At 63.4% G+C, this 13852-nt stretch overlaps 1 protein-coding gene across 3 annotated transcripts; it reads left to right on the top strand.

Annotated features, from left to right (window-relative positions):
• The first annotated feature begins 2327 nt into the window (after window positions 1-2327).
• LHX3 (LIM homeobox 3) lies at window positions 2328-11174 on the top strand. 3 transcript variants are annotated; one of them, XM_030816490.1, is made up of 6 exons: window positions 2328-2523; window positions 6696-6867; window positions 7573-7775; window positions 8399-8550; window positions 8637-8805; window positions 9680-11174. In XM_030816490.1, exons 1-6 carry the CDS (start codon window positions 2445-2447, stop codon window positions 10096-10098), a joined length of 1194 nt encoding a protein of 397 aa, XP_030672350.1. In that variant the 5' UTR covers window positions 2328-2444; the 3' UTR covers window positions 10099-11174. The 3 variants fall into 3 exon arrangements, with proteins under 3 accessions (XP_030672350.1, XP_030672349.1, XP_030672351.1); XM_030816489.1 differs by lacking the exon at window positions 2328-2523 and adding an exon at window positions 4265-4502; XM_030816491.1 differs by lacking the exon at window positions 2328-2523 and adding an exon at window positions 5426-5432 and having other exon boundaries at window positions 7573-7780; window positions 8401-8550; window positions 9680-10208.
• The last annotated feature ends 2678 nt before the right edge of the window (window positions 11175-13852 follow it).

Here is a 13852-nt window from a genome sequence, read left to right as displayed (position 1 = left end):
TGTGGCTATTGGTGTGTCTCACAGGCAAAATTTAATCTGGCTAAAATAGGCTCAGATGTATTTGTGTACCTGTGTGTGTGAGAGAGACTTTGACAGTTGTAGATATTTTTTCCGCTTTGCCTGCTTTATGTTGTATACTCGTGTTTACTAACGAGTTGATCACATGGGTGTATTCATAAGACCATGTAATATTGATGTGATTGTTGCCGCTTGAGAAAAAAAGGCAACAGCTGATTCCTTAAAGAAATGTCACAGAACGGCTGGGCTGAGAACGCTGCCCAGGGCCCTGCAGCTGGTGGGAGAGGTGTCTGGTGGGAGCAGTGTCTGGTGCCTTGGCCTCCTGCTTCATGTCTCTCACTCGAGAGTTACTTCTGGTTTCACACTTTTTAACTCCTCTGTGCTTTAGCAGCCGTGACCTTGCCTTCATTGCTTCATCCAGTGCAGGCCTGGGTTATTGAAGGCACCAAAGTGTTTCTCTTTCAGTTTGAAAAACAGGCAGGTTTACACGTGGGTTTCAGTGTATTTGCCTTTGAACCCTTTAAACTTTAGCCTTTTGGCTGGTGTTGAATGTCTTTAGCTGGGGTGACCCGGAGTGACGTGGGACAGTGTTGTGTTTTACTGTCTCCAGCTTCAACCTTTCCAGAAACCCTTGTGGAGGGCAGTGTTGGCTGCAGGTTTCATCATATTGCAGTTTGAGGTCACCACTATTTGGGGAACAAGCTTGCGTCCTGCTGAGGGGCAGGATTCAGCAGAGCGTCAGTGGTGGGGCTGGGCCATCGTGGAGGTGGCCCCAGGAGTCGTATGGCCATGCTCAGACACACCTCGTGTGGCCTGCTCAGAGCTGGATGCCACCTTTAGGCAATGTTTAGAGTCTATTTTCTAAAGTTTTAAGTATTTTAAGAGGTATTGAGACTAATGAATATAATAGTTCAGTAATTTAAATGCTTATTTATTTTCAGTGGAAGGATTTTTATTAAAAAGAAGCTAATTGACATGGAAATGTCAGTGAAATTTCTTACCTGCAAGGAAAGTGAACATTTTGTATTTAAGTAAACTATAATGGGCACATTTTAATAAAGAAATCTGACGTTTGAAAAAATGGTGATTCTTTTGAAATGTGAACCAGCTCTACCAGTGGGAGTTGTGGTAGAGGCAGTGGGTGCAGAATGGACCCCTCTTTCTATTCACGTACTGAACATCTGAAATCCTAGAATTTCTCCTATTGAACCAACCATTGGCTTTTGGGACACAGCCCAAGGGTCGGATGGAACGTGAAAGATGGAAAACAGTGATAGATCACCTCCCTGGAGCTGATCTGGATGAGACTCTCACAGGACAAGACCCTGGATTTTACACAGATTAAAGGGCAGCTGAGATGCATGTAAACTACACACTTCAAAGTGCAGCAGCCCAGCCTGAGGGCACCTCAGAGGACCCCCAGCTTGCGTGAGCGGCCATCCCTCTGCTTCCTGGGTGTGAGTGTCCTGCTAAGGCTGTTTGTGGTGCTCTGTGGGGTGCCCTTGACCCCTTGTTTTCTTCTGCCCCTCCCCCACTTTTGTTGTGCCAGTGGGGGTGGGGCAGTGGTCTCCAACAGTCTTGCCTGCGGCTTTGGAGGAGTCCGGTTGGCACCTCCCTGGCCGGGCTGTGCAGAGGCTGGCAGTAACTCAGTCACTCGGCAGGCACCGAGCAGACGCCAGCCTGGGTGTGTACTGGGCGATTCCTTCAGGCCCTGCCTGTGCCCAAGTTCTTGAGTCCTCAGCAGTGCTTTTGTTCCGGGGGACTGCAGGTGCCTCTCCTCCTGGCAGCCTGGGGGGTGCAGACTGAGCTCCTCCCAGAAGTTGGGGGTTGAGTTCAAGGAGGTTAAGAGTGGAAAGTTCCCTGACCAGTAAAACACCTGCAGAAGAGTGCCCCAGTGAGCCCTGGGCTGGAGGTGATCAGGCAAGGGGCCGCCCCGGGGCACGGCCTGGGCACTGCCTTCCAGAGGCTGCACGCCAGAAGAGTAGGGTCAGTGTCCTCCTGCCCTGCGGCTGGACGACCCGCTTGCTGCGAATCTCGGCGAATCCCAGCGCCTCAGCGGGGCCTAGAGCTTAGGGAGGAGCGGGAGCGGCCACCCTGGGTCTCAGGGGGGCGAGAGCGGGTACTGCCCCGAGTGCGGCCCAACCCAGCCAGGGGGGAGGCGCGCCTGACGCTGCCCGCCTGAGCACTGGGGAGGGGGGCAGAGGCGGGGGTGGGGACCGGGGCGGCGAGAGGGGCCCCGGGAGGTGGGCGGGCGCGCGGGCGGGGCGGGCAGCGGGCGCCTCCTTCAGCACCGCGGACAGCGCCCGGCCCAGTGGCTCTCGGGCTCCCTGCTCCGCACGACGCGGTGATACTTGGGAGCCCCGAGCCCTCCAGGGGACGCTGACCTAGGAGGAGCGCGGCTCGCGCCACTCGGCCTGGTGGCCGCGATGCTGCTGGAAACGGGGCTCGAGCGCGACCGAGAGAGGCCTGGGGCCGCCGCCGTCTCCACCTTGGGCGGGACTCGGGGTAAGCCCCAGCAGGACACCGAGGACAGAAACAGCAAGGGCGGCAGAGGCGCGAGGAAGGGGGTGCGTGCAGGGCCAGCGGCCAGGCAAAGAAAGTCCCGCCGCTCTGCAGGCGGGACACAGAGATGAGAACAGTGCAGAGAGTGAGTTTCCAGATCCCAGGGTGGTGGGGAGGGCCTGACGCTGGCCTGCAAGAGTGAGGGATGGCGGTTGGAGTGGAGGTCCCTAGAAAAAAAGGGGGCATCGCAGGCACAGCTGGGGGGCGATGGGGCCGAGGAAGGGGTGCCAGGTTCCCCCGGTGACCAGTGCCCGTCAGCTCTTGCACACAGCCCAGCCCAGGCCTCTGGACCCCACAGCAGGGGACGGAAGCCTGGGTCTCCCGCCTGAACCACCCTCCCCAAGGGCCATTCCATCACCACGGACGCTGGGAAATAATGGAGGCATTGTTGGAGGGCTGGCCAGATGCCAGCAGGGTGGGCCGCCTCCTTGACCTGCCGCCGCCCCTTCCCCAGTCCAGCCACACACGACCCCTGATCGCTTTGGCAGCAGCTGACACTCAGCCACCTGCACCCAGCACAGCCCGCACACACTCAGCTTTGCACCCGCGTGTCCTTGCCCTGGCCCTTCTCGGGTAACAAGTGCTGTGCAAAGTGAAGGGGCAGAAAGCTGGCTGCATGGGCCACTGCTCAAAACGGACACATGGGACCTGCTGGGAGCTGGGAGGGAGGGACTGTGGTTTCTTGTGCCCATCCTTCTAGGCCTGGGCCTTAAGACTCACAGTCCAGAAGCCATAGGCAGAGTGGACAGAGTATTGCTGTGAGACCCACAGGGAGAGGGACCTGGAGGATGGCATCAGCCCCTGGTCCCCCAACCCTTCCTGTGTGTTTTTGCGCGCTGCCAGGGCCCCCCTGCCTTTGCCATGTCCTGTGCTGCCGAGGGCCGCCCGTTGCTGTGCTCTTTCCCGGGTGGCTGCCCAGGGCTGGTGCTGGCCCAGGGCCCTCTGGGCAGGGGTGGGTGCGTCCCTCTGCCTGCAAGGACGGGTGGGTTCTGGAGAGCTCACGTGTGTGGACTGGGGCAAGGGGCTGAAATATCAGGTAAGGGACCGTGTTCCGATGGAGCCAGAGTGCTGGGGGCTGGAAATGGAAGGTGTGCCCTGGGGCTTCCCCAGCTTGGCCCCGCACGACCCGAGGTCTTGGCTGCCTGTCCAGGACACAGAGCCTGTTCTCTCTCAAGGATTGCCTTTCCTCCCTGAGCCCAGTCCGGGGCCGCAGTTCCAGGAGTGGAGCCCAGAAGCCTGTTAGCATCTGGGATCGGTCCGGCACCTTGCGGTTCCGGTACGCAGCCTTCGGCGCCACACTCACCCCTTCTGCGTTTCGGGTTGAGCTCCTGACGACCATCTGCCAAACCTCAGCGGCGGGAGGACCCGGCTGCCTTCTCGACCCCTCTCCCGGGAACCTTAGCCCTCCTGGCGTGTGCTCCAGCTCAGGCCTCTGCCTCCGGCCCGCTCTGGCGCAGGAAGCTGCGGGGCCGGGACGAACGCTGGCGGGAAGCCCTGACCTGGGCCCTCCCCTACCGGTGCCCGCCCTCGGGCCGGGCACGCAGGGAGGCCTCTGGGCACCGCAGGTACCGGCGCAAAGGCGCGCAGAGTCCGCAGTGGCCCGGGCTGGTCTCCGCGACCCCCGGCCCCGCCCCGCACCGCGGCCCCGCCCCCCGGCCGCTCCGCCCTCCGCTCGGCCAGAGGCTCCGGGCCCCAGGGCCGCCCGAGGGCGCAGCGCCCAGCAGCACCGGGAGTCGCTTGGACGCCGGTTCGGGGCTACTGCGGGGTGGCGTCGCTGGGCCCGGGAAAGTTCGGGACCGGAGAGTGGCGACGCCGGGCGGCGGGACCCATGGAGGCGCGCGGGGAGCTGGTCGCGGCCCGGGAGTCGGCGGGAGGCGACCTGCTGCTAGCGCTGCTGGCGCAGAGGGCGGACCTGCGCCGAGGTGGGTGCCCGGGCCGAGCGGCTGCACCGGGGAAACCCGGAGATCCTCGGCCCTTTCGGGGCCTGGCTGCGGAGGCTGGCAGGAGCTAGAGGATCTGGGCGGGAGTGGGTGCGAGGACCCCGGAACGTCCGCGCCTGGGCGTCTCAGCCTGAATTTGTTTCGGGGCCCCTGGCCTGGGTTGTCAGGGAGTGAGTGAGGTTGTGGCACTGCGCTGCTCCGGCCAGGGAGCTCTCGGGGGTCCAGGGTGGGCTTAGGAGACCTCTGCAGCCCTGAGGCAGCTCCCTGGGCTGGAGGAGGCGCAGGGAGCAGTGGCGGGGCAGTGACCACGGGACAGGAGGGTCCCCAAGAAGGCCGCCCCACCCGGACTCTTTCCACGTTCCAGCGGAACAGAGTCAGATGCAGGGGCCAAGGTCGAGCTGAACTCCGACCGTCGGTCTTCCCGAAGTCAGGTTTCAGCGTCTGCGCCCACAGACACCTGCTCGGTTTATCCCCGGTCAGGGCCCGTCTGTAGGAAAAAGCCTCGCTTCTCCAGGCCCCCCAGTTTCCTGGTGGCACCACTCTAGCTCCCAGCACTTTGGTTCTTAGAGAACCTGGGCAGTTCTCCTCGACTCCCGGGCCAGCTGGAGCCGCAGGATGGGGAAGGAGGCCCCGGAGCCAGTGGGGAGTGAGAGGGACCGGCCGGCGGGAAGGGGGTTACATCCAGGCTGTGGGGGCTCGCGGTTCTCTACTTATTTATTTATTTATTTTTCGACGGTTCCTGGGAGGGGTTGGCCGCGGGGGCTGGGAGGCGGAGAGAGGGAGGGAGGGAGGAGGACTGCGCGCCCGGCGCTGGGGAGAGCTGTCCGGAGCGGGTGGGCTGGCGTCCAGGCTCCGCCGACCCCGCCATCTCTGACACAGGAGACCTCGCCGGGGCTGGAGTCGCCATGCAGCGTAAGGCTGGGGTCGCGGGCGCGGCGCGGGTTGGGCTGGGGCGGCTTTTGCCCGACGCGGGCTCCGGCGGCGCTTTGCGGCCAAGTCGCTGTCCGGTCCGCGGTGCTGAATCCGCGCTGTGTCGGCCTGTCCGGCCGCCCCGCTCCAAGCCGGGTCCTCGCCTGCGATCGCTGCCCACGATGGGGACCCTGGGCGCGCAGCGAGTCCTCAACGCTCCGCACCCAGAGCTGCGGTTTTGCCGGATGCGGGGCGTATTCATCGCCGGTTTCCCGCCACTGAGGCGGGAGGCGGAGCCCAGTTTTTTACGCCGGAGGTCGAGAGGGCCCCTTCCCGGTGTCTCTCACCCACTGGGAGATGGGCTGGAGCCGGCGGGGTCCACAGCCAGGGAGGCGGGTGCAATATGTCAGTAGATCCCGGTCCCTTTAGCGGGCACTACTCTCTTCCAGAGACTTTTTCTAAGTGAAGCGAGTCCTCAGCCCTTGACACCTGGAAAACCCACTCACAGACCCGAGGCTCCCACGGGGCAGCCTTGGACCTCCCCAGCGTGGTTCCTCCGGGGGGCCTGCAGTCCCGAAGTGGGGTGTGGGGGGCAGAAGCAGCGGGAAGCCAGACGTTTGAGTAACTCTGACGGTGTTGGGGGCACCCATGCCTGACACAAAGGCAGTGGACCGGCTTGTCCAGTCCACTCGTAAGTACTTTTGCGGCCGCCCAATGACGGGGAAGGCATTGATATTTACCCCGGAGGCCTGCAGACAGGGCCACCAGGCAGGGCAGCCACATTTGCGAGGTGTCCCTAGAGTGGCCATGACGCTTAACATGAAGGAGACCCCGATGGGGTGCCCCAGCTCCGGGTGACGGTGAAGACCCCTTTCCCTATGTTTCCTGCCCGGCTTCAGAGAGCAGATCCCCCTGGGGTGGGGTTTTCATTTGAGCTCCACATGCACCCTTCTTGGCACTGGCAACATTTTGTAATTGAGTATTCAGCCTCGTGAAATGGCCTGGGCTGCTTTCCTGCTCACACACACAGTTTTAGACCGATGTCAGTTTCCCCCTAGCTCCTGCCATAGGATGCGGTGCCTGCGCAGTCCCGGAACTTGCAGGGCCACTTAAGCTGGCTGGGGAAGAGGGTGTGTAGGGAAAGGAGGATCCTCAGCAGCCCTGAGTCCTGCGGGCCGGAGGGGAGGCTGGCTCGCGTTGGGGTGGGAAGGTGGCTTCACTGCCTCCTGGTCTACGAGGTGACCCAGAGCTTCCTCGTGCCCACAGAGATCCCGCTGTGCGCCGGCTGTGACCAGCACATCCTGGACCGCTTCATCCTCAAGGCTCTGGACCGCCACTGGCACAGCAAGTGCCTCAAGTGCAGCGACTGCCACACGCCACTGGCCGAGCGCTGCTTCAGCCGAGGGGAGAGCGTTTACTGCAAGGACGACTTTTTCAAGTGAGCCCCGAAGCCTCGCCTGCGTGCGGGAGCGGAGGGCACGCCTGCCCTAGGGACTCCTCCCCTCACAATCGCCCAGGCCAGGTCCTCAAAGCCCGTCTCTCGCAATCCCAGCCCCCTCCTGTCACCCAGGCAGGGCACCCTGCGGTCTGGCCAAACTAAGGGTGGGGCCTCTCCTCTCCATGGGTGCTCCCTGGGTGGCTGGGCCTGGCTGGGACATCAGCAAGTACTATTTGGGAAAAAAAAGCAATTTATTTATTAAATCACAGAAGCAGCCATTAGAGAAGATACACCCATGTTTGTAGGATTCTATTGTACTTAGTCCCTCCGAAATTGGCGATGTTTTTATTCCTAATGCTGGGACCCAGGGGCTCCGGCCCAGTGGCCTTCATGGCTCCAGCTGTGGGGTGTGAGGGACCGGCCCCAGATAGGTCCTCTCCCTCCGGATTCACCTTCCCAGATCCAGCATGGGTCCTGCAGGCAGTGGCGGCCGGGCTCCCCGACGTCTTTCTGAGGTTCAGGTTCCCTTCTCAGTGGGAGTGGTCAGCTCTGCCCGGGCGGACAGCCTGGCGACCAACCTGCAGGGCCCGACAGGGCCTTCCTCCGGGGCCGCCTCCCCAGGCAGCCGCTTGCCGCTCTCCGACCCGCTCGGGGCGAAATGAGCCTCGTGCTTCCGCGCTGAGCCCGGCCCTGTGCGTCCCGCAGGCGCTTCGGGACCAAGTGCGCCGCGTGCCAGCTGGGCATCCCGCCCACGCAGGTGGTGCGCCGCGCCCAGGACTTCGTGTACCACCTGCACTGCTTTGCCTGCGTCGTGTGCAAGCGGCAGCTGGCCACGGGCGACGAGTTCTACCTCCTGGAGGACAGCCGGCTCGTGTGCAAGGCGGACTACGAAACGGCCAAGCAGCGAGGTCAGGCAGGGGACGACGCTCCCACCTTTCCTGGTCTGAAAAAGTGGGGCTGAGGCCAGGCCCGGGGCGGGGGCGTCCGGGGAAATTCTCTCCCCAAGCGCTCACTAAGGGGGCCTGGGCTAGGGCGGTGTGGGCAGCAGGAAGCCGAGGCCGGGAGCGGCGGAGTCACGGACAGACCCGCGCCCCGAACCGCTTCGTTCGGTCCGCAGTGTGCGGCTTTTCACCCCTGGTCGGAATTATTGCCCTAAATTCTTGGCCGCGAAGACTGGGCCATACCCACACCCTTAGAATAAAGGGGAGCCCGCGGGGAAATCAGAGTGCTTGGAGTAGGGAGCCGAGGCCGAAGGCGGGGGCGCCATGGAGGGTGCTGTGATTTTAGGGAAGACCCCGCCCCCACCCCCGCAGCAGAACCCGCCCTCCGCCGGCGCCCCCTCCACCCCGGCCCAGGTGCTGCCAGTTTTCTCCAATCGCTCCCAGCGCCCGCGCGTTCCGAGGAGCCTGTGGGGCGGGCTGGGGGTGGGCACCTGGGGCCCCGACCTCCCGCGCCGGCCGGGGTGGGGAGGGCTGGGGGTCCGGCTGGGGCCGGAAGGGCTGCCGCGCCTCACCGCTCGCCCGCCGCGCAGAGGCCGAGGCCACGGCCAAGCGGCCGCGCACGACCATCACCGCCAAGCAGCTGGAGACGCTGAAGAGCGCCTACAACACCTCGCCCAAGCCGGCGCGCCACGTGCGCGAGCAGCTCTCGTCCGAGACGGGCCTGGACATGCGCGTGGTGCAGGTCAGCGCTCGCCCCTGCTCCCCTCCTGCCTGCGGCCTTGGGGGCCCCCGCAGAGCCGGGCGGCCGCTCACCCACCCCGTCCCCAGGTTTGGTTCCAGAACCGCCGGGCCAAGGAGAAGAGGCTGAAGAAGGACGCCGGCCGGCAGCGCTGGGGGCAGTATTTCCGCAACATGAAGCGCTCCCGCGGCGGCTCCAAATCGGACAAGGACAGCGTTCAGGAGGGGCAGGACAGCGACGCCGAGGTCTCCTTCCCCGGTAGGCGGAGGGATCGCGGAGCTCGGGGAGGGACGAGCGCGCGTCGGGGGGGATCGCAGGGGTCGCAGGGAGCCTGCGGATCTGAATTTCCCATGGAGTTAGTGGACTCCTTAAGTTCTGCTTTCTAAAACATTTCACTTACAGAACCTGCTCCCCCAGCACCCTCCCCGCCCTGGTTGGCCACTCCGGACCACTGCTTTTCCCCTGGTGGGGACACAATCCCCGTGGCCCGACCTGTCCCCAAGCTGGGCGCCTACGGGCTTTCTCATGGGGGGTGGGCGTGTCCAGGCCGTCCCTCTGGCTCCTAGTCCTTGCAGTGATTTTTAGTAGAATGAGCAGCGCATTTCGGTAGACTGAGTCAAAGTTCCAGCTGCTTGGAGTTGGGGGAGGGGGCTGCCTGGGGTCAGGAAGAGAAGGTTCCATACCCTTCTGTGGGGCCGGGATTATTTCATTCTCCGGGCACCGGGGATGCTGTGTCCCCTTCCGTTGACGCCCATCCTCAGAATGTGGACAAGACACTCTCTTTTGGGCTGCCTTGTGACCTGGGCTACTCACTCAGCCACTCTGGAACTAAATATCCTTGTCTGCAAAATGTGGGTGGTGGTATCTGTGCCCCCTTCCTAGGCTGCTGTGGGGCTGGTCCTGACTCTGATCCCACCAGGCCTGAGACACCCGGGCTGACTCAGGGGTGAGGGCAGTGGAGGGGCAGGGGCAGCCATGCCTTCCAACAGCAGAAGGGGCCTGTGCTGACCTGTCATGTGGTGTGGGGCAGCCACTCCTTCTCCGGCCCAGGGGTGCCTCCGCCTGCAGGATGGGACTCTGAGGGGCCGCAGGCGGAGGGCAGGCGCTGACTGAGCCTCTGCTTCTGTTGCAGATGAGCCTTCCTTGGTGGAAATGGGCCCGGCCAATGGCCTCTACGGGAGCTTGGGGGAACCCACCCAGGCCTTGGGCCGGCCCTCGGGAGCCCTGGGCAACTTCTCCCTGGAGCATGGAGGCCTGGCAGGCCCAGAGCAGTACCGAGAGCTGCGTCCCAGCAGCCCCTACGGTGTCGCCCCATCCCCCGCCGCCCCGCAGAGTCTCCCTGGCCCCCAGCCCCTCCTCTCCAGCCTGGTGTACCCAGACACCAGCTTGGGCCTTGTGCCCTCGGGAGCCCCCGGCGGGCCCCCACCCATGAGGGTGCTGGCAGGGAACGGACCCAGTTCTGACCTATCCACGGGGAGCAGCGGGGGTTACCCCGACTTCCCTGCCAGCCCCGCCTCTTGGCTGGATGAGGTGGACCACGCTCAGTTCTGACCCAGGCCCAGCTCCACCCTGCACCGGACACGAGGGAGCTGCCCCTGGGTGGGTGGCTCCGGGCTGCTGGGGCTTCCGAGGAAGTGGGGCCAGGGCATCAAGGGAGCACTGGTGCCTTCGGAGCCTCCCACTGCCGACCGCACAGCTCCCTCCCTGGGGGCTGAGGGACCCACCTGGCCCCTCCTCTGACACAGGGCTGGCCCGCCAGGTGGCCTCCCGGCAAGCCGGCCTTTTTTGTAAGCAAATTTCTCCCCTTTATTGAGCAATTAACCGAGCACTTGCTGCTATTTCTAGACATGAAATGTCACCTTGCTGAGGCCCAGCCCAGCCCAGCATAGCCCGAGGGCTGGAAAAACGCTTTCATCTCTAAAACTGAGAAATGATCATAATCGTGCTTTCACTTCCTAGGCTCTGTGTGTCTCGGAGCCATCACCCCGAGGCTCCCTCTTTAGGTTGGAGATTGGCCTCGCCTGTTGAGGCAGGAGGCCGCGGAGGCAGGGACACACCCGTGTCCGCCGGGAGAGGCCCCCTCCTCTCCCCAGACCACGGGGGGCCTCCCTGCCTCCAGCCCCGCCTTCCCTGGGAGCAGCTTCCCCCAGTCCCCAGGTCTCTAGATCTTTCTGTTCTTGAGTATCCTGTGGAGGAGGCAAAAATGCCTGGGGCCCCTTCTCTCCAAGCTCAATTCTCTAAGCCCCTCAGGATCTCCTCCTCACCCCACCCCAGGCCCTTGGTGTCCAGGCTGCACCCACAGATTGTCCGTTGCCAAACAGCCTGCCCTCCCTGCCAGAACCGGCTCTGCCAGCCCCAGATTGGGAAGTCTGCCCTCTGGAGAAGGGTGGGGCTCCTCTGAGCCTGCCCTGCCTCCTCCATCAGATCCTTTGGGAAGAAGTTTCTGGGAGACGCCTGCAGCTGTGCGTGCCCCAGACACAAAGGCTGGCCTGTGTGTAAGTCAAAGTCACTCCCGCAAACCTGAATCTCGAGCTACCTATTGGTTCTGTGAATGTTCTGTGTCTTTTATTTATTCTCGGGTGATCAGCTCTTTCCAAGACTTCAATAAATTTGTCAGTTACAGTCAATGGAAGGCCCATGTTTTTTTGAGGCTGCGGGGGTTGGGGAGTGTTGGATGTGGGGAATATTCTGTGAATGTTGAGAGGCAGCCCTGGAGGGACCCTGGGTCCCCCTAGTTCGTTGCTTGGGCTGGCACCTAGTATGAATTTGGGCTCTCTTTACCCCTGGATCTTGGCCACGCTCATGAGCACTGGAAGGAGGTAGGGGGAACAGCCCGTCCATTCCTGATGGAGGGGAGGGGTTGGGGTCTCCACACCCTGTCCCTGGGAGAGGCAGGGGTTGGGATGTCCAGAGAGCATGATGGGGTTGGGGGGTGGGCCGTGTGTGCCACTCACAGCTTGCAGCTGGCACCAACCCCAGGACATAGGCTGGTGACCAGGCTTATGGTGATGGAAGTCTCTCCAGCTTGGATTCCAATCCTGGCTCTTCTAACTTGCTGTGTGACCCTGGGCTGGGGGCTCGACCCCTCTGAGCCCTGCTTCCCCGTCCCCACCCCCACCGTAAAGAGAAGACAGCGATGACAGTCCCCTCAGAGGGCAGAAAGAAGTTGTATGCGCCCCACCCCCACCCCCAGGTGAGTGCTCCTATAGGGGCAGTGGTAGAAGCAGGCAGGGTTGGCCCTTCCATCTCGGCCTTCCCTCCCGCAGGGTGGGAGAGCTGGGCCTCCTCCCTGAGGGTCTCTACCCCTGAGGGTCTCCCTGGAGCAGAGTGGGGGCTGGAGGGAGGAGCCCCCTTGGAGCCTGGGCTCCCTATTTCTCAGTGGAGGGGGAGGGAAGGTGGAGGAGCCGGGGAGTGCCTTTCATGGGGACCTTTGCACTGGCCTCAGTTCCCCCAGTAAGGGTGGGGAGGCCCCTCCAGAATGTGGCCAAGGGAAGCTGCTCTGAGCTGCAGACCCCCAAGTCTCTCCAGGACCAGCCATCTTTTGGGGGGAACTGGTTGAGACCAGTTGTATGTTTTTTTTCTTTTAAATGGAGTTTTGCTCTTGTTGCCCAGGCTGGAGTGCAATGGCAGGATCTCGGCTCACCACAACCTCCGCCTCCTGGGTTCAAGCGATTCTCTTGCCTCAGCCTCCCAAGTAGCTGGGATTACAGGCGCGCAGCACCATTCCTGGTGATCCACCCGCCTTGGCCTCCAAAAGTGCTGGGATTACAGGTGTGAGCCACCACACCTGGCCAAGGGAACTGTTGTCTTTTGAGGGAAGTCCTTTTCATCGTTTTGGGATGTGTGTCAGGCACATCCTCTTCTGAGTCCCACAGCGGCCTCTCCCCTCAATCTCACAGAAGAGAAAGCTAAGGCCGGGGAAAGGGGAAGGAAGGGAGGAGAGGGGAGGGAAGAGGGAGAAGGGGAGGGGAGGGAAGAGTGGGGAGGGAGGAGAGAAGAGGGAAGAAGGGGAAGGAGAGGGAAGAGGGGGAAGAGGGGTGGGAAGCTTGGGAGAAAAGAGCGGTAGACTGTCCTCAGCCATGCAGGCTTGGGCAAACCTGGGGTCTGGGAGTGATGGGGCTGGGGCAAAGGAGCTCTGAGAAACATCACAGGGAGAGGGTCTGATGTCCAGTCTGCCTTGACCCTGACCTCTGCTGACCTCTAGGCGCCCACAGACCCCAGGTCTGCAGGGCTAAACCCGGCAGGGGCTCTGGCAGGCCCCTGGATCTGTTCATTCCATTAACATTTCTAGAATTGGCTGTGCTCCGCCCAGCGCCCTCTGCCTGTGGGGAGACTGAGGCCCAGAGGCGGAAAGGGCCTGTCCTGGCCTGGGTCCCCCACACCCCCCCAACCCCCACTGTGGGGAAGGAGGGGTGCTGCCCAGGCGGTCAACGGGGTTTCTGTCGGGTCCTCCCAAGCCCCACCCGCCCCAGCACCGCCCGCCCTCCCTCCCTCCCTGTGGCGCATGGCTTTCGACCCCCAGGCTCTGGCAGCCACTCTGTGTCTAAGGAGGCACCGGGCACCCCTGGGAAGCGCAAAGACGCGCGGATCACCAGGGCGGTCCTGGGAAGGGAGAAGGGCCCCGACGGCTGCTGGGAATGGAGGCAACAGTGGAGTGGAGCGTGGAAGCAGATGGGGTTGGACGCGAGCATGGCGCGTGGGGACGGCGACCAGTGCGAGCAAAGGCGCGCCGGCGGGAAAGTGCGACGTTCGGGGCCGGTTTGCGGCGGCGGTGTCCCCAGGGCAGACTCCAGCCAGCGGCCCCGCGGCCAGGGATAGGCGTTGGAGGGACGATCCCGAACTCTCCGGGGGCAACGGGCAGCCCGCGGGGGAAAGCGGCTCCGGGCCCAGGTCGAAGGTGGAATTTAGGGAGGGGGCGCGGCCGCCGGGGTGCAGCGCGGGCTGTCGGGGGGCAGCCCCGAGTAGGGGGGCGCAAATCTCCCAGCCGCGCCCCCACCCCGCCCCGGCCTCCGGCCCCTCCCCCAGGCCGCCAGGGACCTTTTAGGCGCTGACAGGTTAATAAAGTGCCGACTGTTCCCGCGGGGACCCCGCCCGCAGCAGCCCCCGCCCGGGCCCGCTCCAGCTGGCGGCGCGTCGATAATCCCGGAGCCCGTGGCCGCCCCCGCTTCGAGTGGGGGCGGGGCTGCTCCCGACACCGCCCTGGGAGCCGCGGGGAGGGGGGCGCGGCGGGATCAGCGCGGGGAGCGGGACCTGCGGAGGCGGCCTCCGCGATGGGAGACCCGCGCTGCCCTGGAGAGCTTGTCTG

Source organism: Nomascus leucogenys, chromosome 8 (assembly GCF_006542625.1).
Source record: "Nomascus leucogenys isolate Asia chromosome 8, Asia_NLE_v1, whole genome shotgun sequence".
Taxonomy (NCBI): domain Eukaryota; kingdom Metazoa; phylum Chordata; class Mammalia; order Primates; family Hylobatidae; genus Nomascus; species Nomascus leucogenys.
Note: the sequence above shows the minus strand (reverse complement) of the source record. Positions and strands in the feature narration are given on the sequence as shown.